General features: G+C 56.9%; 1 protein-coding gene across 9 annotated transcripts in view; it reads left to right on the forward strand.

Annotated features, from left to right (window-relative positions):
* The window catches only part of DLG3 (discs large MAGUK scaffold protein 3), a 76,669-nt gene that overhangs the window by 36,395 nt on the left and 16,866 nt on the right, over positions 1 to 23,408 (forward strand). For 6 of the 9 annotated variants that reach the window (XM_017819264.1, XM_017819265.1, XM_017819266.1 and 3 more), the window contains 8 exons: positions 10,804 to 10,854; positions 14,086 to 14,210; positions 14,679 to 14,848; positions 15,214 to 15,350; positions 15,667 to 15,811; positions 15,945 to 16,104; positions 19,358 to 19,514; positions 19,867 to 19,969. In XM_017819264.1, coding sequence (XP_017674753.1) covers positions 10,804 to 10,854; positions 14,086 to 14,210; positions 14,679 to 14,848; positions 15,214 to 15,350; positions 15,667 to 15,811; positions 15,945 to 16,104; positions 19,358 to 19,514; positions 19,867 to 19,969 — 1,048 coding nt within the window. Of the gene's footprint in view, positions 1 to 3,059; positions 3,114 to 10,803; positions 10,855 to 14,085; positions 14,211 to 14,678; positions 14,849 to 15,213; positions 15,351 to 15,666; positions 15,812 to 15,944; positions 16,105 to 19,357; positions 19,515 to 19,866; positions 19,970 to 20,238; positions 20,289 to 23,408 lie in introns of those variants that run through there. The other 3 variants (XM_017819271.1, XM_017819270.1, XM_017819274.1) reach the window with 2 other exon arrangements.

Consider the following 23,408-nt stretch of genomic DNA (forward strand, 5'->3'; position numbering starts at 1 on the left):
AGGTCCTCTGCTTATTTCTTAGTCTTAGGTCTTGTCTGACTCTTCAGTGGAACTAGCAAGGTGCAAATGTTGGAATGTTTGCAAGTGGAAGTCAGAACTAATGTCCGAACACCTTTCTTGTAGTAGCTGGAATAGCCGACCGCAGGAGGCAAATGGAGATTTCCTGGTCTGAGCTCTTCCTGACCACGTGTGACTTCGTTTTAGAGCAGCCACTCACATTCGGTATCTCCTGGGTCCCATCTGGAGCCTGAGTGGGAAATTGTGCTCCTAGCAGTATTTTGAGATGTAAAAAATCACTAGTGTGGAATGGCTGCGAAGGATGCAGTGCGCAGGGAGCAGGCTAAACAAAATATGTCCTTAGGGCTCACCACTGTGTGAGAGAGGCAATGTGATGTGTGATTTTTGGGCTATTATTAATTCAACAAAGAGAGCAGTGGGGCTCAGTGGAGGACTTAGGCTGGACCTGCAAAAGCCTCTGTAACAATATGATACACAGCACTTCTCCCTGGGAGGCATCCAAAGCCTCATTTGTGGAGCTGAATTCTTGTTATAAATCATGGGGCACGTGATGGGCTGCATTCATTTAGGCTGCCTCTTCTGCATCCTTCCTGGAAGCTCATCTAATAAGAGCTGGCCTCTGGATGCTCGAACCTTGATGTGCCACCGTTTGTTAATTGCTGGCAGTAGAAGAGCTGCTTTTTGCCTTAAAATGTGGAATCCCTTCCTAGAATTGCACTTGGGACTAATAAAAGCCTGTGCCAGGTTTAATATATTCTATCTCACAAATTATCTGGATTAAATACAAGGGCTGTATACTGCCAGAGAGGGGATATTCCCAGTTTAACATTGCTTCTGGGCCTTGGAGATCCCAAGACACTGAACCTGAAAATTGTGATTCTCTTATGTGTGGAGGAGGGGTTTGGCAGCAGTGCTTGGAAGTGGTCATGTTTGGCTGAGTTAGAGATTTAATTGCCATAAAAACTATGATTTTGTAACCAATAGTTACAGCTGCAGGAAAGATCAGAAAGCATCTGAATAAATCAAATTAACTACCTCCTGTTCCATCTATATGGGAGCAGAACCTTTCAGGGCAGGATTTAAAACACAGCCTGGTTGACCCTTAACTCTCCCACCTATGGATTGAGGAGAGTGAATAGTCTAGAAATACGATCAACTGAAACAAGAGATAGAAGGGACTGCTGTGCTGGGTTATGTGAGGAGGCTGGTCTCAGTCAGGGATGGGGATGGGTAAATGCAGAGGAGGGCAATGAGGAGGTAGCCAGCTCCTGTGAAAATATCCCGGACTCACAGAGGCCTTTGGGCTGTGCAGTCCCACGCCACCGTTAATGGGCAGACAGTGGGCCCTGTTAATTGCTGCACTAGCCCACACCTTGACTCGCTGGCTCCTGACTCTGATGTTCCTGATGCCCTAAGGCAGACGGTTCACTTCACCTCCCATTGTAGCTCGCATCTCTTTGCGTGTCTCACTCTGGCTGTTGTTCTCCTCACGAGCCTTGGGATGATGCGGCGAGTCCCGACTCACGCCTGACCTTCCAGATTTCCCACCACTCTCCGTTGCGTGCCGGCGAGGAACGTCAGCTTTGGGAGATTTTGAGTTTCTCGCTTTTGGCCGATCCTCCCTCACGCTCCCTGTCAGAGATAAACGCCTCCCCAGCTGCCTCGCCCCTCGCTCCGGGGCAGGGGCTGCGGCTCCGCGGAGCCCCGCGCCTTCAGCAGCCGGCGGCGCTGGACAGCTCCGGCGGGCGGGACCCCGCGGGCAGCGAGCGGGGCCCGGCCGCCCCCTCCAGCCGCCCCCCTCCCTCCGGCCCACCAGCCTGGCCCTACAATCGCCCTCCCGTCCCGTGCCGTCCCTCCGGTCACTCCTGTCCCTCCTCCGGCCGACCTCGTCCCTGATCTCCGGCCGTTCTGTCTCTCCTTCAGCCCCTCCATCCCGACCCTCCAGTCACCCCCCTCCTCCAGCCACCGCGGCTCTCCAGCCGCGCCCTCCTCCGTGCCGTCCCGTCTCGTCCCTCCGGCCACCCTTGGTCCTCCTCCGGCCGCCCCCGTCTCGGATCTCGGCCGTCCCGTCCTGTCCCTCCGGCCACTTTGGCCATCCCGTCCCGTCCCTCCTCCGGCCACCATGTCCCCGATCTCCGGCCGTCCTCTCCCGTCCCTCCTCTGGCCGCCCCCGTCCCTGATCTCCGGCCATCCCATCCCCTCCCGTCCCGTCCCGTCCCTCCTCCGGCCCCCACGTCCCAGATCTCCGGCCGTCCCCTCCTGTCCCTCCTCTGGCCGCCCCCATCCCTCCGGCCGCCGGCGCTGCAGCTTCCCCAGTCCCCTTTCTCCCAGGAGACCCTCCCTGCCGCCCTGCCCTCTGCTGCCCGAGCTGCCCTCTGTGAGCGTCTGTTCTGCGATGTGCAGCGAGCCGAGGGGCAGAGGGCAGCCCAGGAGGAGGGGTCTGGAGAGAAGTTCATAGGGAGCCCTGCAAGAGAGGGGCATGTGTGTGGTGCTGTGGGGGATGAGCCAAGGCTGCCAAGCAGAGGGTTTTCCCCAGGACTGAGGAGGATGAAGGACCAAATGCTGTCATCTCTCCCAGGACATGGTGTCCCTGTGCTTTGAAGGGGGCAGCAGCTGTTGGAAGGTGCTTGAAGGTCTGACCTGCTGGCAATATATCCCTCTCTCAGAAGGACTTTTTTCCCTACTCCTCCTGCTTCCTATCCCCTTGGTAGTGTGAATTTTAAGTAAATTTTGGTTCTGGTGGGATTCTGGCACAAGGCTGGGAGAGTTTCCAGTCTCCACTGCCTCCTTCCCAGCAGCCAAGGCCATGGGGTCTTTGGAACACACCAGGCCTGAGGAGGGGACCAATGCCCAGAGCCATGCTGTGACCCTGCTCCTGCCCCAGGGCTCCCGGGCACCTGAAGGAGGGCTGAGGAGAGCCCTTCTTCTCTGCTACCTGGCCTGGATTGCCTGTGCTGGCATGGCCAGGGGAGAGGCAGAGCACCACAAAGGGCTGGGTTCATTGCTCAGCTTGGTGACATCCCACTTTTGTCTCCTCACAGGCCAACCCCGCTCCCATTATCGTGAACACAGACTCGCTGGAACAAGGGCTCTCTGTAAGTCTCCCGGTTTCGTTTTGCTTCCTTTGATCAAGTGGTGCATTTGCCCTGCTCAGCAATTCAGGAAAGACTTTTCCAGCCCAAGGGGGCCCTGGTGAGGCGGCAGAGGAGCCTGATACCTGCACCATGTCCCCACAGCACATCCCACTCCCAAACCTCGCTGGGTGACACTGTGCAGAACCAGGGCTGGCAGCAAGCGATGCTGGAGACTCCAAGCACACTGAGGGTACAAGGCAGAAGGCCTTGGCAGAAGAACTGCTGGGCTGGGTGCATTCAGGGTTAATCATACAGTCATTTACTCCACCTCCCATGGAGGTTGGCTGGGAGGCTCTGCTGGGGCATCTCTTACCTTCCTGCACTGCCTCAGCCTCCTTAGGCAGCCCCAGCCCCTCAGGAGGGAGGCAGGGCTCTCTGGGTGCTTTCTGGCATCACACTTACCAGTCCTCAGGGCAGCAGGACCCATCAGATGCTGCTCCTCTCCCAGTGAAGGCTGCCAGCAGCTGAGCAGTGCTTGGTGCCTGTGTTTGCAGCCACAGTGCATTTGGCACTCTTGGCATAGTGTAAAGATAATCTTTCTCAGTTTGTTGCAGGGTTTGCACACTGTTGCATCCCTTCCCAGAACATTTGGAAATCATTCATGCTGGGGGGATGGAGGAAGGAGGATGGCCAGGAGGGTGGCCAGCATGGGTTTCTGGCCAGCAGCACTGGCTCCACACTTGTGGGGTGCTCCCCTTTTCATTTGCCCAAAGGGAGCCCAGTTAACAGCTTGACAGGGCTGGGTGCTTTGCATCTGGTTTTCCTCTGGTACATGAAACTTCAGCTGCCTTCCACATTAATGAAGAGGCACCAGGACTCAGAGCTGGGGTGGGTTTGTCTTTGGAGTCATGGTAGAGGGCTGCAGGTGACTTCTGGGGATTGAATCTTCCTTGTAGAGAACTGCAGATCTCAGCCCACAGCCTGTGGTGGGGTCAGCACACATTAGAGCTGTGCTGGGCTGGTTGGGCAGGGCTACAGAAAGGAAGGGAGGCCTGGCTCAGACCTCTACAACCCTGGCTATGTGATTTAATTACGCCTGAATTGAAGCCACCAGGCACTGGGAAGGAAGGCAATGGTGCATCTCTCAGCGTGGAGGCCCTGGGTCCCACAGCCTTGTATGAATGTGGCAGAAGAGATTTGTTGTCCCCAAGGGTTACCATCCCCAAAGGCATGGCAAGACGGTGTTTGTGGGTCAGAGGTTCTCTCAGTGTGCTGGGCTCCCTGGCTGCAGGACAGGGCCATGTTGCAGCCTCCTGTCTGCACTCACCTGTTCTGATCCTGTTCTACAGGGAACTGGAAAAAGGGCAATGTCTCCTGGAGGGGAGGGACACACCACAAAGCAAGTGAGGGGTGTGCTGTGAGCAGGGCAGGGAGGTACTCCTGAATGGAAAGTCTGCTTTCACATCTGTTTTTGTACCCTCCCTCAGTACAAAACATTGGAGGAACATTGCCTGTTCCCATTGCAGGCACCAGCACTGCATCTCTCACCAGTGCCAGTCCCTCCTCCCTGCCTGTGTGCCCAAGGGCAGTGACAGGTGAGCCCAAGGGCCGAGGACAGGCTCTGTCTCCCCAGGCAGGTTCCCAAGCCCTGCAGAAGCCAGCAGCAGGGTGCCAACCTGCGGGGCAGCAGACACCTCCTTCCACGGCAGTGGACTCCACTTTCCTGCCCTCCTGACTGCCTCCCTCTACTCCAGCTCATTAACTCATATCCTTCCCTCTCCCTCCACCTCCATATCCCTGTCCATGCCTTCTTCCTGCTGCAGCTCTTTCTTGCTGTGCTGGATGGGAGCTCCCTTCCTGCAGCCCCTAGGGTGGGTTTGGCCATGTTTCAGGGGGTGCTCTGCAGCCCTGACAGGCACCAGCATCACCCTGGGCATGGCAGTCACTGATCCCATCCATCCATCCTCAGCAGCACATGCCAGGAGGGACTGTCCTGCAGGGGCCAAAAGGCCAGCAGATTGTGGCTGTCATTTTCTGGGCAGAGTGGGGACCACCAACTCCGTACCCAGGTGTGTGCCTGGGGTGCCTGGAGGAGCCTGTGCCCAGGGCAGGGGAGACACCTCACTTTGATTCCTTTCAGTCTCCAGCCTGGAAACCCTCTTGCCTCCTACTTCATGTTATACCAGGAGAGAAACGAGCCCTTCTCCATCTTTTCCTTCTCTGGAGTGCTGGATTCCTCAGGCTCCAGAGAAAACGCCCCCTCAAAACCTCAGCAGTTTAAAAGGTCAGCAAAGGAGCCACACCAGGAGCTTGCTGCAAAATCCAAAATGCCAAATCAGTGAGCATGTTTTTTCACAAACCCAAAAGCTGAAGCCTGTTGGTACCGGGTGTATTTGGAAGGGTTAAAGTCACATCTTCCAGTCTTTAATTACTTAACTATTCAATGCTTTCTGTAATGATAAACAGATGGATGTAGTCTAGTTCCTTCCTGTTCTAGCTCCATTGATGCATTGGACTAGCTGCTGGGCTGGATTTGGCCCCGACTGTTTATCAAGAAGTCTGTTCTACATTTCAATGTCCCTGTCCACCCACTTCCATCCCCAAGAGCACCAGCAGCACCGTAGCACTGGAGTGGCTGGGGCTCAGCTCTGTTGCCTGTGGCTTGTACAAAACCCAGCACCCCCACAGTGTAAAAACACAAATAAACCATTAAAAAAATGCCTGCAGTATTAAAAGCATCCTTTGAAGGATAAGGATGGGTGCCTGGGGAGATCACCCATGCAAGCCCCAAGGTCATTGCTCACAGTTTCCACCCTGTATTTTGCCCAACAGGTCCATAGCAGGGAGATGGAGAATCGGAAACAGAGTTCCCATGGCAGATGGGGTCTCTGCATTTCAGAGCAGCCTGTCTAAAGCTGAAACAACTTCTTGCTTCCAGGCAGTCCCAAAGTGAGCAGGGAAGGTCACTCCAAAGCCCTTGAGGAGTTGATGGTTTCAGAGTCTGGGTCCTTGGAGCCAAGCAATGAGGTGCCATCACCTCCTCAGTTTCTAAAAGCCAGGTGTGAGGAAGCAAAGTGCTTCCCAGGCCTGATCCCAGCCCACGAGCACCACAGGAGCCCAAGGCTCTGCCACCAATTAACACAGAGGCAGCCTTCTTGTGCGGGCAGTCAGCAGTGCTGACTCTGCTGTTGGGGTCCCCAGCCGTGGTCTCTGCAGGATGGGAGACAGCAGAGATGGCCATTGAGCAGGGCAAACTTGCTTGTAAGCCTGAAAAAACCAGAAAAAAATCAAAACTAAACTGCCACCCTCATGCTTTGGTCCCAAGTGCTGGCAGCAGCACATCCCACTGCCAGTTCCTGCAGACAGTGTGGCTGCACAGTCCTCCCAGCTGTTGCTGGGGCTGTCACACTGCAAACCCCTTCCCTCTGCCCAGGCTCAGCAGGTTGGTCCTCATGGCCCTCTGGCAAAAAGCTGACCAGAAATAGGGCATTTAGGGCATTTAGGGCATTTATATACTTTGTGCACAAGGCCAACACCATGGGCAATGCACACCAGGGGTTGAAGCCAGGGGTTAGCTGGAAGCAAGTCAGTAGGTCTCGGTGCTGCGGCAGGACATGTGGATGCAGGGAGGTGAAGGGAGGGAGCTCTTGACCTATTTTCCCTGGGCCCCCTGCCATGTGCAGGCAGGGAGAGCTCTCCCTCGCCAGCAATGTCGGTGCCCGTGCCAGCAGGGACATGCCCATTGCTCCTGCTGCTCCCCTTTCCTCTTTCTGGAGCGGGCGTGGGGCATCGCCAGGTGCCCTCCACCCCCAGGTCTGCCTGGCACCACCAAGGGCTGGCTCTCCAGCCTTTGGACCCTCGTCATTGTGTTGATACACATCTGTTCCACCAGCAGGTCCCAGTGCCTGTCCCCATGGCATCCCTAACCACAGGGTATGGGCTAGATCCTGCTCCAAAAGGGGCTGTGGGCAGTGTCACCCTTCCTGCAGGTTGTTTTCTCCTGCAGCCTGGTGGGCTATTCGGGTTGCATTTGAGGAACCCCATCTTAGTCTTCTAAATTTGGCCTTCTTTTTTATTTAAAAAACAAGCGAACGCCGCCACCACCACCACCCCAAAAAAAAAAAGCCAAAAGAAAAGAACCAGAAAACCCACCCCAAATCCTGACTCTCCAGCAAATTGCAGAGCGTGTTCCGCGTGCGCTGTTGCGGTGTTGGCCGGCAGAGCCTGCAGACAGCTTGCAGTAGCTCTGGAAGGTGTGTGCTCTTCTGTTTATCAAATGAGTGTTAACTCTGCAGCCTTCTGTTGATGATCTAAATGCCGTCATCGGTAACTATTTCCCTGCTGCTCAAAACATGACGGGGAAGTGAAGGCCAGCAAAGGCGCCTCTTCCTGAGCCCTCAGGTGGGCTTGTTGCATGGGAAGGGCTTGGAAAAAAATACCATTACTCTTTTCCATGAGGAATCAGGTGATTCTTAGGATCAGAATAGGCAGGGAACAGCTGATTCAGTACCTGTCCAGCCCCTGACACCCCTGTCAGCTCTGCAGGTGCTACATGAGGAGAGGAGAGCAGGGTGGAGTGTGCTCTCCCTGCCTGGGGGTGATGGAGCCAGGCATCTTCCCACCGAACCCATTGCGCTGAGTCAGCCCCAAACAGGAGCTGGGGAGGAGCACAGGGCACTGGCAAAAGACAGGAGGAACAGCCTGTGGCAGAGCCAGGCCATGGCAGCTCCAATGGGTGTCATGGGGAGGTTTTTGCCATCAGCAAGTGACTGGTATTTGATTTTCCGACACTGGAACGTTTGCTTTGTTGGCTCGTTCCCTTGGTTACGTGGTATATATTAAGTTCTTCATTTGGCTTCCTTATACAATTAACTGGCATTTCGTGGCGTGGATTTTGGAAACACAATCAGAGCTGAAACTTTGCGGTCAGGCCTGGCTGACCCCAGCGTGCCTGGCCAGAGCAGGCTGCTCCCAGCAGACACCACTTCGAGTGAGCGCCGACACTGCTGGCTGTCAGGGAGCAGTGCAAAACACTGCTCAGCATTGGCAGCCCTGAGGTTTGGGGACTGGGGATGCCCCTGGCCCCCCTGCCTGGCAGCGGGGTGCCTGACGGGGTTGAGTGCTGGGGTGTCTGTGCACCCCGGGCGCCTGCCAGCTCGCACGCTGCTGGCTCTCGCCACGACTCACAGATTGTCAGAGTTTTCTGCAGATCCCCATCCTGTAGGGATGTGTACACTGTTCCTCCGAGGCCGTGGGTGTGCATATGGCTGGCTGTGTGGCAACTGTGCTGAATGCCAAAGCAGAGAGGACAATGTGTGTAGTAGCAAAGGGTGCCAGGAATCTGAGTCGCTGGAAAGCTGGAGAGAGGCGACGCCGCGCCCCACGCACTGGGATACCAACTGCAGGGATGAGCTGAGCCCGAGGGCTGCGCTGAGAGAGACTGTGAGGGTGGCACGGGCCAGTGAGCTGGCTGCACTTAGGATTAGTCAGGATGGCAGGACGAGAGGAGGGAAAGGCAACTCATGCAGGAGGGGGAACCTGTGGCAAGGGAAGCAATGCCCCTCTGCCCTCAGGAGCACAGTCCAGGGCAGCACTGTGGCAGAAGGTGGCACTGGCCATGTGTCCCTGTCCCTCTGAGGCTGTCAGAGATCCTGCTCTGGTTTAATCCCATCACTTACGGTGCTTTTCTGCCTCGGGATCCTTCTTTAAGAGGACTAAAGTCTTTCCCAATGTGCTGGGAGGATCTGAGCATTCTGTTGTTGGGGCATCTGAATGTCCCAGCTCTGAACTCTGCCCTGAAATCTTCCAGTGGCTGAAAGGCACCAGGCACAGAGCACATCCAAGAAGGGACAACCCTCTCAACCTGTGTTCCCTGGAGCCTCCATCCCATCTCTCTTCTCTGGACTCTCCCCAGCCTTATCCTTGAAGCGCAGTACCCACAACAGGGTGTGAGATTTCTTTGCCCTCCCAGGACAGGGGATGAGGGTGAGTGTGTCACAGGTGGCACAGCCCCATCCCAGATCCTGCAGAACTGCTCCTCCACCTGGACCCCTGATTATTGCCAGCTAGAAAAACTCCTGCCTGCTGAATCTGGGGTCCCATCACCTCTGCTTGGTCGATCAGAACTGACTGTGCCCTGTCACCTGGTTTCCCAGAGTGACTCAAATTATGAGAGTGAGTTCGGTCCCCTCCAAAAAAACTATGAGTCAGCAGCGTTCCCTGGTAGCCAAAAAGCACCATGGCCTGAGGTGCTTCAGGCCCAGCATCACCAGCCTGGTGAAGGAGGGGATTGTCCCGCTCTGCTCTGCACTGGGGCGGCCTCACCTCAAGTGCTGGGGGCAGTTTTGGGCACCACAATGTAATAAGGATATCAAGCTATTAGAGGGCATCCAGAGGAGTGCTACAAAGGTGGTGAAGGGTCTATAGGGGAAGCCATATGAGGAAAGGATAAGGTCACCTGGAGGAGGAGACTAAGGACAGACCTCATCGGGACCTGTGGCTTCCTCACGAGGGGAAGACGAAGGGCAGCACCGATCTCTGCTCTCTGCTGACCAGTGACAGGACCCAAGCCTGAGGCTGTGTCAGAGGAGGTTTAGGTTGAATCTCAGGAAAAGGTTCTTCCCCCAGATGGTGGTCGGGCACTGAACAGGCTCCCCAGGGCAATGGTCACGGTCCCAAGGCTGCCAGAGCTCAAGAAGCATTTGGACAACACTCTCAGGCCCATGGTGGGATTCTTGGGGCTGTTCTGTGCAGGGCCAGGAATTGGATTTGATGACCCTTATGGTTCCCTTCCAACTCAGGATATTCTATGAAAACTGTTGCTGTTGAGTGTAACAGCTCTGGATGCTCCAATAGCCAATTGCTTTGCAAATCTTGTTAAATTTTGGACGTTAGCAGCTGTTTATGGTCTGATCCTAATGACGTGGAGTGAACCTGCTGCCTTGTTTTCCTGTGTATGGCTGGTTATGAGAAAAATGGATTTTTTTTGACTGTACATTTACCATTTTAGAGCCTACAGTTGCATCCCTTTTGTTTGTAACCATTATGTTTCCGAGAGCTCTGCTTTAACACTCTGAGTATGGGAGACCTTTAAGTGTGGGGATCAGTATGGTGTACAGCACTGAGACAGGCTACACCATTTTTGTATATAAGGGCAGCACAATGTTTTCACCTCTCACTGTGCCCCACTCTCACACCTTGTTTCCTTTGCACCCAACTAATTTCATAGAATGAATTATTCCGAATTTTCCGTTAATACAATCATGCTACTAAAAGATTTTAAAAATATAAGCTGCTAAAGGTGTTTATTATGTTATTATGTACAGACATTTTTTTCTTTTAAATGGACCGACCCCCTCTCTTCCTTTCCTCCAGCAGTGAATTCCTGAGGTTAATTATATGCTGCGTAACAAAGGTGTTATTTCCTTTTGTGCCTTCAGTTGAGTTCCTTTTCACGGCTGAAGAAATGAGCTGGGAGAATAAAGGCTTTGCACTGAAGTGCATTAAAGTCAGTGGGCTTTGGCTCATACCCAGGAAGAAAAGCAGCACATGGTTTAATTCCAGGGCAGGCTCAAGCAGTTGCATTTAAGGTTTTTTCAGCGGTGATGGTGCAGCTTTTTGGTTGGATTCTTCATATTCAGCTGTCAGAGGGGAAAAATGAATTCCCCAAGGACCAGCACATAGTCGTAACACGCTGTCTCCCTCTCTCCAGATGAATGGCAGTGATGGGATGTTCAAATATGAGGAGATCGTCTTGGAAAGGGTAAGTACTCTTTACTCACCCGCCAGCAGTCTTTGCTGCCTCTTCCCACTCACCCACCCACCAGCACAGCCAGCCCCCCAGGCATCCCTGCACCAGCTGATGGGGAGGGGTTGGTCGATGCTCCCTGCTCTCTCTGGAGGTTTTTGCAGGTGTCGCACTTGCTTTGCCTGCCTGGCCCTGCAGCACGGGGAGAGGTGGGCTTGCTGCTCCCCTCTCCCCCTGCAGACCCCTGCAGAAGGCAGGGAGGAGGGCTTCTCCCTTGCCTCCCTCTCTCACACCCCCACCCACACAAACCATCAGTGCAGTGGAGGAGGCTCTTTGTCATTGCCTTTGCCAGAAAACGGAGGTGCAGGGAGCTCTGCTTGTGCTGGCACTCAGGTAGGTGCACCCCACAGCTGGGCACAGGGGACAGATGCCACCCTGCCACCAGACTGCCCACAGCTCTGGGGTACACAGCCTTGGGATGCTAAACTGCAAGAACAGGTTTTATAGTAAAACAAGCCACAATGGGAGAAGTTTCTGCTGAAGCCTTTTCTTTGCTGGCAACGCAGAGGTGATGGCATCCGCTGCTAAACTCAGCTCCCCCCACATATGGGGTTTATCCAGGGGCAAGCCAACACCACAGAGGGCAGGGAGGGCTTTCCCTTGGTGCCCAGGAAGTGAGTGGGATGGAGGGATGGAGAGGGAGTGGGAAAAGCAGGCCCAAGGTTTACTCCAAGAGACAGGCACAGCCCTGCTGACGGGATGGCTGGGGTGGGAGGCTGCCCACGGCGCTCCACGGCACACCTTGCCTCCTCCTCAGAGCCGTGCCAGCCTCGCCGCGTGGCCAGCATTGCAGGGGGAGACGCATCGCTCATTATTCTGTTCCTCTCTGCCTTTAGTCATCTCCCTCCTTCCCTTGGCTCTGCATCACGGAGGTGGGTGGACGGAAGGTTATCTGGGGCTGCCGCCTCACCCACCGCTTCCCCGGCATGCCTGACGAAACCAGCCCAGGGGATCCTTCCTTTTTGGGCTAAGCAATTCTTGCTCCGGGCCCAAGGTAGAGGCAAAAGCCTCGTTTTCAGGGATTCTTCAGAGCATCCTCTGTCCTCGGGGCTGAGGGAACATGGGGAGAGCTGGCAGGACCACACAGAGAGGCCCCCATTGATGCCCCACACTTATTGATGCCCTCGTTTTACAGCCCTGGGCAGCAATTCCCTCTCCAACAGCATGAGAAAATTTCAGTGATTAGCAGCCAGGATCAGCATGGACCATACTCAGGTCCTTTCCCTTCAGTTTATCCCCAGTGGGATCCAACAATCCTTTCTTAATGCAAGAGAAGCACCCTGGTGCCTGCAGGTGAGGCTGTCCCCTTGCTGGGAAGTTTGGCTTCCAGAGTTGACCTCAGTCAAAATTGCTGGTCTGTGACTGTTATTAATCCTTGTCTTTGTTGTAAATACAAGGGTAAATGCAGCAGCATTTTGGGGGCAATAATTGAGGAAACACCATCTGCACAGGGACATGGCTTTGGGTTTACCCACCATACATGTGTCCTCAACAGGAACTACCCCTGTGTCTGCATCAACCCTGATGCAAGCTAAGAAATCCCTTGAACTGCATTTTGAGGTTTATCAAAATAAAAATGAACACCTCCCAGATGATTTCCAGGTGTTGTAGCTAACAAAGGACAGGCACAACAAATGAGATCATTTTGCAGTCTCACCTGCCTTGCTGTGCCCAGGCTGGGTCTCTGTGACAATAAGGAGCTTTTTTGAGTTGCATATAGGGTAACCAGAATCTATCTTAGAGAAAAGAGAGCGGCCCCAGACCCTTTACTGTTGAGTGCCTCCTTGTCACATGCCAGCCAAATTCCAGCTGGCGGGAAAGTATCCAGGAGCATTGCACAGTGAGAGGCATTGGTGGCTCCTGGTGCTGTGTCATGAGTGTCATACTGTGAGAGCAGAGACTTCTGCATCACTGCAGGAGCTGATGCTGGGCCCAGATTGCTGGGGAGAAGTGCAAGCCCCAGCTGGCTGTTGGTGCTAAGTGATCCCAGGGAGCCTGAGCTCCAGTGTGGCCCTCCTGGCCACAGCTCCCCTGGAAGGGCAGAGCACCCCATCATCTAACACCAAGCACTGAGGCTGTGGGCAGCCAGGGGCGTGCTTGGCCTGAGCCCACTTGTGTATGAGAAGATGTGACTAAGTGTTAGCTCTTCTGCATGAGAAAACAAGACTACGGAGCCATCTGATTTTCAAGGCAGAGCAAAAAAAGCAGGAATTGTCCACTTNACAGCTCCCCTGGAAGGGCAGAGCACCCCATCATCTAACACCAAGCACTGAGGCTGTGGGCAGCCAGGGGCGTGCTTGGCCTGAGCCCACTTGTGCATGATAGTATGTGACTAAGTGTTAGCTCTTCTGCATGAGAAAACAAGACTACGGAGCCATCTGATTTTCAAGGCAGAGCAAAAAAAGCAGGAATTGTCCACTCGCATCAAGCATGGATCTGGAAGCAATGCCTGTGTGTCACTAATGAGGATCCTGCAAGTGGGAGAGGCGGCAAAGGGCCACAGCCACTCAGTCCTGAGATGTTGCAGGAATGGGTTGGAGATGAGCTGTGGCCTCTGCATTCCCCCCAGGCATACTTCAGCAGGAGAAGCTCAAGTGATGCTCCAAGCATGTGTGTGAGGAAGAGGAGGCGTAACTGGAGACCCCACTCCATCCTGATAGCCACCTCCACCCAATCCTGCAAATTTTGGCACCAGCATCACTGGTCCCCCAGCTTGGCTCTGTGCCAGGGCTACATCCCAGGGGTGTAGGGAGGCAGGGGTGGGATGCTGGTGACTGGCACAATCCCCGCTGGTCCGTGTGGCTGCGGCGTCGGTGTCTCCTCCTGGGGAGCAGCCAGCAAGGGGAGGTTTTCTCCGCCAAGGACCACCTCCTCTTTCCCCAGCTCCCCGCCTGCCTCAGAGTCTCTCCGTGGAGACGCGGTGGTGAGGGAGGTCCTCGGCGGCTCCCACTCTCCCACTCCATCTGTTCAGCGCTCCACGCTGCGCCGAGCGCTCGGCTGATGAACGCTGGCCTCTCCTCCAGCCGCGCATCCCTCTGCCCCCTGGGCCAGCCACCCTGGGGTGGGACGGATGCTCTCGGGGCTCCCGCGCCCCAGACAGTCCCGCAGCTGAGGGGAACCATTCCGGGAGGGCCGGCAGCAAGTGGTTGCCCATGGGGGAAAGACGCGGCGTTTGATTTCCCGCAGGGTAACTCCGGGCTCGGCTTCAGCATAGCGGGAGGAATCGACAACCCCCATGTTCCGGATGACCCGGGTATCTTCATCACCAAGATCATCCCCGGGGGAGCGGCAGCCATGGATGGCCGTCTAGGGTGAGTACAGGGCTGGGGGAGCAGCTCCATCAGAGTGTCACCCAGGATCTCAGCCCAGACCCTCTAGTCCCCTTCCCTGCCATGGGCCCTGGCCCCCCCATGTCTCTTCCCACAGCTAGATCCTCTCAGTACAGGGATGCCCCTCGGTCCTGGCCACCAGCCTCCTATCTGTAGCCACCTCTCCTCCCCTCCCTGTGCGAGGTTCCTGCTCCCATCCTTCCAGCCACAGCCCAGGGCAGGATCCAGTCTTTCCTCTCATATCCCACCTCCACCAGGGTTGCACCATAAGGACCAGCCCCACTGCCTCCTGCTTTGGGAGGGACCATGCTCTCACCCCAGCAGGGCAGGATCTGGCCAGCTTGAGCAGCTTTCCTTTGTGCATCTGGAGGAGGGTGGCAGATGTAACCAGAGGAGGGTGGCACGGGCTGGTGGTTCCCCAGGAAGCTCAGGGCCACGCTGTGCCCCCAGGGTGAATGACTGCGTGCTGCGGGTGAACGACGTGGACGTCTCCGAGGTTGTGCACAGCAAAGCTGTGGAGGCCCTGAAGGAAGCGGGCCCCGTGGTGCGGCTCGTGGTGCGGCGCCGGCAGCCCCCGCCAGAGACCATCATGGAGGTTAACCTGATGAAGGGCCCCAAAGGTGAGCCCCTCACTCTGCTCGCTTGACTGGGGTGCCTCCCAGGAGGGTATGGGGTGACCCCTCGGTGTGAGATGCCAGGAGATGCAGGGCAGCATCGTGGGGCATGTGGGATGCAAGGTGGCACTGCCGCAGTGCAGGATGCTGCGGGGTGGCCCAGCAGTGTGGGATGCTGTGGGGCACAGGGTATGGGAAAGACTCACAGTGCAGTGAGTGGTGGCTGGGCTGGCTCCAGGCAGCTGCAGGGTGGCCCATTGCCTGCTGAGTTTGGGACAGGGTGAGAAGTCCAGCGAGGCAGAGGGGCCGTGTGCCAGCCTGGGATTCTGTCCATCTGTGTGTCCCTCATCTTCCTTCTCACTCCTCCTCAGGCCTGGGGTTCAGCATTGCAGGGGGCATTGGGAACCAGCACATCCCTGGCGACAACAGCATCTACATCACCAAGATCATCGAGGGAGGTGCTGCCCAAAAGGACGGGCGCCTGCAGATCGGGGACCGGCTGCTTGCGGTAAGCCCTGTGGCCACAGCCAGCCGTGAGGTGAAGCTGGGCAGGCTTCACCATGCTGCAGTGCTGATCCTGAGCTCCAACACCCCTCCTGTCAGCAGCCTCATGCCCCTTCCTTGAGGTCCCCACTGGGATGGTGCTGTGGGAGGGGCAGGAGCAATACTGGCTGCAGGCAGGGGGGCCAAACCCAAGGAGATGGGACCCTGTCTTTGGAGATACTGCAGCACCTACCCTGTGGAAAACTGCTCCCCTCCCGCAGGACTGCACTGGTCCCTGCCCTCCCACTCATCCATCTCACCCAGCCCTTTCCCTCCGGCAGGTGAATAACACAAACCTGCAGGATGTGCGGCACGAGGAGGCAGTGGCTGCCCTGAAGAACACCTCTGACATGGTGTACCTGAAAGTGGCCAAGCCCGGCAACATCCACCTCAACGACATGTACGCGCCCCCCGACTACGCCAGCAGTACGTACGCACTGGGCTGGGCACGGGGGCTGGGGGACATGGAGTGTGCTGGGGGGCAAGAAATGCTGGGCTGGTCTGCATGTCCTCGTTGTGCATGGATTTCTGCTCCTGATGACCTTCTGCTCCCCTGCAGCCTTCTCAGCCTTGGCTGACAACCACATAAGCCATAACTCCAGTCTGGGCTACCTGGGCAGCGTTGAGAGCAAGCCTGCCTATCCCGTCCCAACCCAGGTGACTCCGTCCCGATACTCGCCTATTCCTCGGCACATGATTGGAGATGATGACTTCACCAGGTGAGTACTAGGCATGAGAATCCCCTAAGCCCTGATGATTCTCCTTTCCTCTCTTTCCCTCTGTGGTGGCTTGACCTCATCCCCACTGCCAGTGCAGAGCCTCAGCCAAAAGCCTGTAGGTGCATGGTGCAAAGCTTTAGGCCCCCATAATGTGCTCTGTGCTCACCCACCTGCTGTGTCAATCCCTGGCTCGCTGCATCCACTCCCTCTCCATTCCCCCTCCTGCTCTTTCACAAGCTTTATCCCATCTGCATTTCTGCTTAGTTCTCCTGCTTGTTTTACAATACCTGGAATACAAGGTGTCCTCTGCCAGCAGTGCCACAGGCTCCCAGGATGTCCCTAAGTGGAGCTGTGCTGGGGATGAAGGGCTGGGGGGAGCATAGCCTTGCAAACAAATGGGGCTCCTCCTCCCACACTCCTTGAGACTGACATCCCAAACCACCTGCACACAGGTACCATTTCAACAGCTGCCAGCCCCGGGCTTGCCAGCCCCCTGCCCAGCCCTGCCACAGCCCCCTTTTCCCCACTAGAATCATTTATGCAGGTTTGTTTCCAGAACCTAGGAAATAAAGAGGAGCACAAAGACATTGCTCTGAGCCTGAATGTGGTACAAAATTTCTTCAAAGCCTCAAGCTGAGAATAAGAGAGCGAGATCTGGCAGGTCCTGCTCTGCTTGCCTAGGCTTACAGCTTTCGCTCTGCTTGCCACAGCCTCGGGGCCAGTGTTGAGCCTGCTCTGGATTTGGTATCCCCAGGGCCAGGACTGTAGGCTTAGGCTGTATTCTAAGGACCAACACTCGAGTTAGGCTTAGGTCTGGCTCTACATCTGGAACAAGGTCTCAGGCTGGTTTTGGGGTTGTGTTCACAGTGGAAGATAGCTTCGGCTGGGATTCTCCCATTCTGCACGTCAGTGGTGGATGCTGGAGTGGGACACTGACTTTCCATCTGCTGTCAGGTCTGCTGTCCTCCTGGAGAATGGCTGCACTCATCTTTGGCACAGGGATTTCTCTTTTCTTGGTGCTCAGCCACAGCTGGGTGCCTCTGCACGCCATGACCTGTGCAGCACTGGCTTCCACACACCATCTCTCCCACATGGTCTTGGCACCAATGATGCCAGTTCTACAGCCTGTTTCTGGTGCTGCATCCTCACCAGGTGTAGCAACTCCTGTGCTGTCAGGGCACTAGGGGATGATGCCACAGGCAGGGGCAGTGCTTTCTGCCATTACATTGCACTAGAGAAGCACTGAGTCCCAGCACTTGGAAAACACACCAGGGACACTGATCCCATCAGGATGTCCCTTCTTACATGTGCCAGCATTCTTATTTGTAGGTTAGAGAGTGGAAAGAACAGCCCAGCCTAGGCTGGACACAGCCAGTGGCAATGGCACAGTGATGTCTATGCAGTGGCTCAGCAGTGGCTTGGCAGTGACAATGGCACAGTGATGGTTTGGCAGTGGCACAGTGGTGGCTCCCTGTGGCTTGGCAGTGGCAATGGCACAGTGGTGGCTCGGCAGTGGCCCCGGTGCAGCACGTGCCGGTGGCCACTAGAGGATGGTGCTGCCTTGTGGAGGGCCACACTGCAGATGGGCTGGCACCACTGGGCCACCGTGCCCAGCCACAGCCCCCTGCTCCCCAATAGATTCACAACCTGCGGTGTGCTCAGCACCTTCCTCATCCACCCCTGGACAGTGCTGAAAGCCTCTTGTGCATCACTGACCCCACAGGTGTCACACCTTCATCACTGAGGGTCTGTTGGCTGTGAGGTACCTGTCTGAGGCTTCATTTCCTCTGTTCATTCCTGTATCTCTCTACCTTCCATCAAAGTGTCTAGTCCTCATGGGTGCTGGACGTGCTTCCCCTCAGACTGAATTCGGATGGTGGTTCCTGCACATTGCTTGGGCAGCAGCAAAACCCAAAGGGCAGAGCAGGTTCATCTCCTGGTTGGAAGCAGGGTTTGAAGACCCAGAAATCTGACCTAGTTCTTGCCCTGGAAGAACTCTAGCCCTAGGGACAGCTTTGCTGCAGAGGGATTGATAGCTGCAGCCCTCCCTGACCCCTTCCAACTGACCCTGAGCCAAGCATTGCTGGCTTTTTGAGGATGTGGTGTTGAACATCTTTTGACCCCAATGGCATTTCCATGGTGTTTCCCTGGTCTTCTCCTGATTCTGGTGCATCCCAGGCCCTTGCTATGGTCCAGCTGAGTCCTGAGCCCTGCTTGGCTCAGACCTCAAATGCATCCAAAGGCCATAAAGATAAAGAGTATTTTCTGAAAGTCCCAAGGCAGATTCAGCCTCTGTCCCATCCAAAACGCACAGCTGGAGTTAGGACTCTGCCGTGCCTCTGCATTTGAAGGCAAGGGGCTGCACTGGTGCAGTGCATGTGGAGCTGCAGGCACGGGGAGCCTGGTGCTCCCCCGAGTCATGACTGTGCTGCCAACGCCTGCAGGGGCAGGAAGGAGTTAAGCCTGCAGGGACTAGTAGAGCAAAGGCTTTGTCCTTTCAGCACTTCCAGAAAAAACCCTGTGTATGGGTGGGGAAGCCACTGGCCCAGCAGCTGTTGGGAGGCAGAGACAGGCATTGCGGGGCAGTCATTGCACAGAGCATTCTGAACGTTCCTGCCCCTCATGCTTCCAGGCAGTGCTGCCAGCAGAGCCTGCCACACCTCAGTGTTCACTATCAATGCCTCATCATCCATGTCCTACAGGGGACAGCCAGCTCTGTCCCCCTCCAGGCAGCAGCGAGGCCACAGGAGCAAGTGTGACCCGAGACAGGGGACCGGAATGCTGTGCCTAGTGGGAAGCACAGGGACAGAGAGGAGCAGCTGGGGGAGTTGGGAGAGTTGAGCTGTGCTCACTCCAGGGTCTGGGCAGGGCAGGAGCTCATCAAGACCTCACAAGGCATCCTGCACTTCTGTCTATCCATTTCCTGCTCCTCTTGCTCCTTATGAGATGATTGCCTGGAGCTAAGTGATAATTCAGCCCATCAGGACTCCCCCACAGGGAAGGATGGTGGGAGACTTTTCCTGGGGTGCTGGCACATGTTCCTGGAGGTAAATCCTGACACCTGCATCCATTAAAGCACCAAAACCTTTCCCCATCTGCCCAAGTGATGGCAGTGATGCTTCAGCCTGGCCGGAGGGGCTGAAGAAGACTCCAGCCCCACCCATGTGCTGGGAAGCCCGGACACAGACAAGCCTGTCACCAGCTTTGCTGCTTCTCACTCTGATGTCTCCCTGTCCCTTATCTGTCCTTTCAGGGAGCCGCGGAAAATCATCCTGCACAAAGGCTCCACTGGCCTGGGCTTCAACATTGTTGGAGGGGAAGACGGTGAGGGGATCTTTGTGTCCTTCATCCTGGCTGGAGGCCCTGCTGACCTCAGCGGGGAGCTGCGGAGGGGAGACCGCATCCTCTCGGTGAGTAGGTGGGGCACCCACTGCCCCTCCATGGCCTCCCCCAGCCCCGGGAGGACACCTGTCTCCTGCCACCCCAGCAAGACGCAGCTCGATGGGATGCACCCCCAGTGCGGGTGTGGACATGGCTGCGGTGGGGGGCAGCCCCGATAGCCGGGAGGGCCGGGGGCAGGTACCGGGGATGTCGGTATAGAGATGCCGGTACTGGAAGTGCCAGTAGTGGGGCACGGTGGCAGGGTGATGAGGCACTGAGAGTGTGGGTACCATGGCTACCGGTACAGGAGCGGGGCAGCGAGACACAGGGCACACCCCGCCGGTCCGGTCCCGTCCAGCGGAGCCGCTCTGTTCCCCGCAGGTGAACGGCGTGAACCTCCGCAACGCCACCCACGAGCAGGCGGCAGCGGCGCTGAAGCGGGCGGGGCAGACGGTGACCATCATCGCGCAGTACCGGCCCGAAGGTACCGCCACGGGGAAACCGGGAACCGGGAACCGAGACCGGAGCGGGGCGGGGCGGGGCGGGCGGGGTGTGCAGATGAAGGGGCGGGGCATGCAGATCAGGGGGCGTGGCGGCCGCTGGCGCGCGGGCCGGGGGGCCGGGGCGGGGGCCGGGGGGCGAGGCGCCGATTGGCGCGGGGCGGGGCCCGGGGGCGGGGCGGGCGCCCATTGGCCGGCGCGGCGGGAGGGGGCGTGGCCGCGGCGTCCCGCCGGCCGTGCCTGCGCGGCTTTGTGTGAGGGCCGGGCGGGAGCGGGGCCGCGGCCGCCGCCCCCCGCCGGCAGGTGAGCGCTACCCGCGGCACCCGGGCCGGGCCGCCCCCCGGCACCGCCGCCGCCACCGGGCTCGGCGGGACGGGCTTCTCTGCGGGGGAGGAGGGAGAGCTCTGCGTGCCCGAGGGCGTCGCCGCGAGGCCCGGCGCCGTGGGGTCCCGCGGGCCTGGCTGGGGCAGACGCGGCCGGGGGGGTGCCCTGGGGGTCCCTCGTGCTGAGGGCGACCCGCCGTGCGGGCGAGGCTGGGTCGGGGTTCGCCCCCACCTCCGAGCATCGCACCTGCGAGCCTGCGGTGAGCGCCGGGCTCTGGTTCCAGCGGCGGCGCGGGGCGGGTGGTCCCGCGGGGGGCAGCGGTGGCAGCGGGAAGGGAGGAGCTGGCAGCCCGAACCCTCCCTGGACGGCAGCGCTGGAGAGTGGCCCATTGGCTGGGAGGGGGAGCGCTGGGAGGATCCTCCCCCAGCCAGCGAGGGGCCAGGGGATGCTCCCGGGGCTGTGCCGTGTCCCGACCGGCACCGTGCATGTGCCGGGATGCACCATTCCCGTCCCTTGGAAAAGGTGTCTCTCCTGAGCCTCACTGGCTTCCTCCACCAGCGGTTCTGGTCCTCTCCAAGGAGGCCAGCGTGCCACCCCTTTGTCTTGTGCCTCCTGGGAGGCATCGCTGGGCAACGTCCTGCTGATCCCTGTCCCTGCTGTTCCTCCTCTGTCCCGTGGCAGAGGCCACTGGGGCGTGGAGTCATTAGTGCTGCTCAGGGCTGTGCTGTGGGTGTGGGGTTTGTTTGTTTTAGCTCTTTTTTTTTTTCTTTCCTTCTTTCTTTCTTTCTTTCCAGGAAGCACTTAATGTTCTTGTATTTCTGGCTCCCTTTGCCACTTGAGATTTGGCAAAGACACCAACCAAGAGTGGTTTTTAAATGTCAAACAGGACAAAATGTTTTCAAACCCCTTTAGACCGAGGAGGAAATGTCAATGCTGTGTAGCTGGTGGCTTTCTGGGTCTGGGATGGCTCCTGGCATGTGTGGGCAGCAGCACCCAGCACCCAGGCTGCAGCCATCCCAGAAGGCAGCGTTGGTGCTGTGGAATACAGGCTGTTGTATTTTGGAAGTTGCTCTCGGTGCTCCAGAGGCTTGAAGGCCTGGGAGCCATGGAGAAGGGTCTCCTGGGTGTGCGTGAGGCTGAGCCTCCTCAAGGGGACGTGTGGTCCCAAATGTTTGCCTTTTCCGTGTTCGTCACAGCTGTGGGAAGAGCAGGAGGGCTGGATTGTAGGATGTCCAAAGGAGGAGATGCTGGTGGAAAGGAGATTTGAGAAGTTTCTCCCTGTTAGCAGGGGCAGAGGATGGCACCAGTCTCCTACACCTGAGCATGGGTAGAGCTTCTCTTAGGCTGCTGGATGAGAGCACATGTGCTCTGTGTCTGACCTTGTGCAGGTCTCAGGGGGCAAGGGGCCCTCCCTGTGGTGTCCTGCCAGGCACTAGTAGGGAAAAGAAGCAAAGACCAAACCAAGGAAGGCTAGAAGGAGGAGCTGCTGTCCTGCCTTTCTTCTGTGCACCTGGTGCAGTGCCTTCGACCCCTGCTGCATGCCACTGAGGAGGAGGAGGAGGAGGAGTGATGGTTCTTTTGAGTTTTTGTGAGGTCCCTTCCCTCTGAGCACTTCTCCTGCTGACCTTTGCCTGCTGCTATTGCCAGCACTTGGGTTTGGCAATTCCTCTTCCTGCAACAAAGCCTTGATATTCCTCACCTGGAAATACTAAAACTCACGTGATGGCGTTTCTCTGAGCTGGCTGCTCAAAGGGAAGTGCCAGGGCTGTGCAATGACTTCTGAAAGCTTCCAAGCTTTTCCCAGAAGGGCTGTGCTCCCTTCTGCTCGCCTGGGCCTGTGGAGGGAGGTGTCTGTACTTTAACCCAGCACTAAAATGCCAGACTGAAGCTGTGGGTAATTTTTGCAGGTGGCTGGGCTGAAGCCTGTGGCTGAGCATCTCTGGGTTCTGCTGATTGCCCAGCAGAGCCTGCCCGGGCGTGGGTAAGAGGGTTTGGATACTAGAGAGAGCAGGGCACGTGTGTATGCAGGGCTTTCTGCATGCTCAGGCGTTTCTTTCCAACGCAGCTCCCCTCTCTACCAGCACCTTCTCCTTTGTGCTGTCTCCTGGTGCCCAGAAATCAGCTGGAGCCCCACTGCTTTGTTGGCTGTGCTGGGCACGTTTGCAGGTGTGTCACACACATGTGCTGGTTCTGGGGGTCCTTGGGGCAGGCGAGTGATCTCTGATAAAGGTCTACAGTCTGCACTCGGGGTGCAGGGTTGTGTTCTGCTCCCAGCACCGAGCTCACCCCATGGGGCAGAATCAGTCCCAGCTCCAGGGGCACCCACACCCCAGGAAGAGCAGAGCAGTGGGAGGGTAGAGTGGTGTTTTTATCGAGCTGCTGAGTGAGGAGAGCAAACATCCCGGCACTGCGTCCTCCTCCTTGATGGCACTCACGATAGGAGGTGCCAGGTCCCCTGTTACATACTTTTCAGTCTTGATAAGCGTGTCCTGAACCTGTTGAACACCCAATCCCGTGAGGATCAGCCATGGCTTGCCTCCCTGCTGAGCCATGGGCAAGCTTCCTGGTAGGGTTTCAGCTGCACAGATCTTCCAGTGTGCAGAGGTGAAGTGGCTGAAAGCTGGGAAGCAAAGGCAGGAGCAGTGCTGGCTGGGGGTGTTCTCCTGGTAGTTGTCTCAGAGACTATTCTAGCATGCCATGAAGAGGGTGCTGGTGGCAGCTGGGAGCATCCTGTGCCCTATCCTGGGGTAACCTTGCCTCCTGTGCTCTGGGAGGGAGGTGGTGGGTTTGCTTTGGGGCTGCTGCTCCTCCATTCTGTGCCCTCCCACAGTCGGGGTAAGTGTGAGTTGGTGTCTCCTTGGGGAGACCCTTCCTAGGGCAGGACTGTATTCACTTACCAGAGGATAAAGCCAGAGCAGCCCCTGTGTCCTTCTTCAGTTTGCCACAACCAGCCTGGTTTGTGCTTCTTGTCATGCCAATGGGCTTTTCCCACCCAAGGAGCATGGCCACTCCAGCAAAATTTTGAAAGTCCCTTTCCATGTAATGCCCCAGCCAAGGTGGGGGTGTTTGAATGCTCTGCCCTTAGGCTGCATGCAGGGA

This window comes from Lepidothrix coronata, unplaced genomic scaffold, assembly GCF_001604755.1.
Source record: "Lepidothrix coronata isolate B3197 unplaced genomic scaffold, Lepidothrix_coronata-1.0 Scaffold73, whole genome shotgun sequence".
Classification (NCBI taxonomy): Eukaryota; Metazoa; Chordata; class Aves; order Passeriformes; family Pipridae; genus Lepidothrix; species Lepidothrix coronata.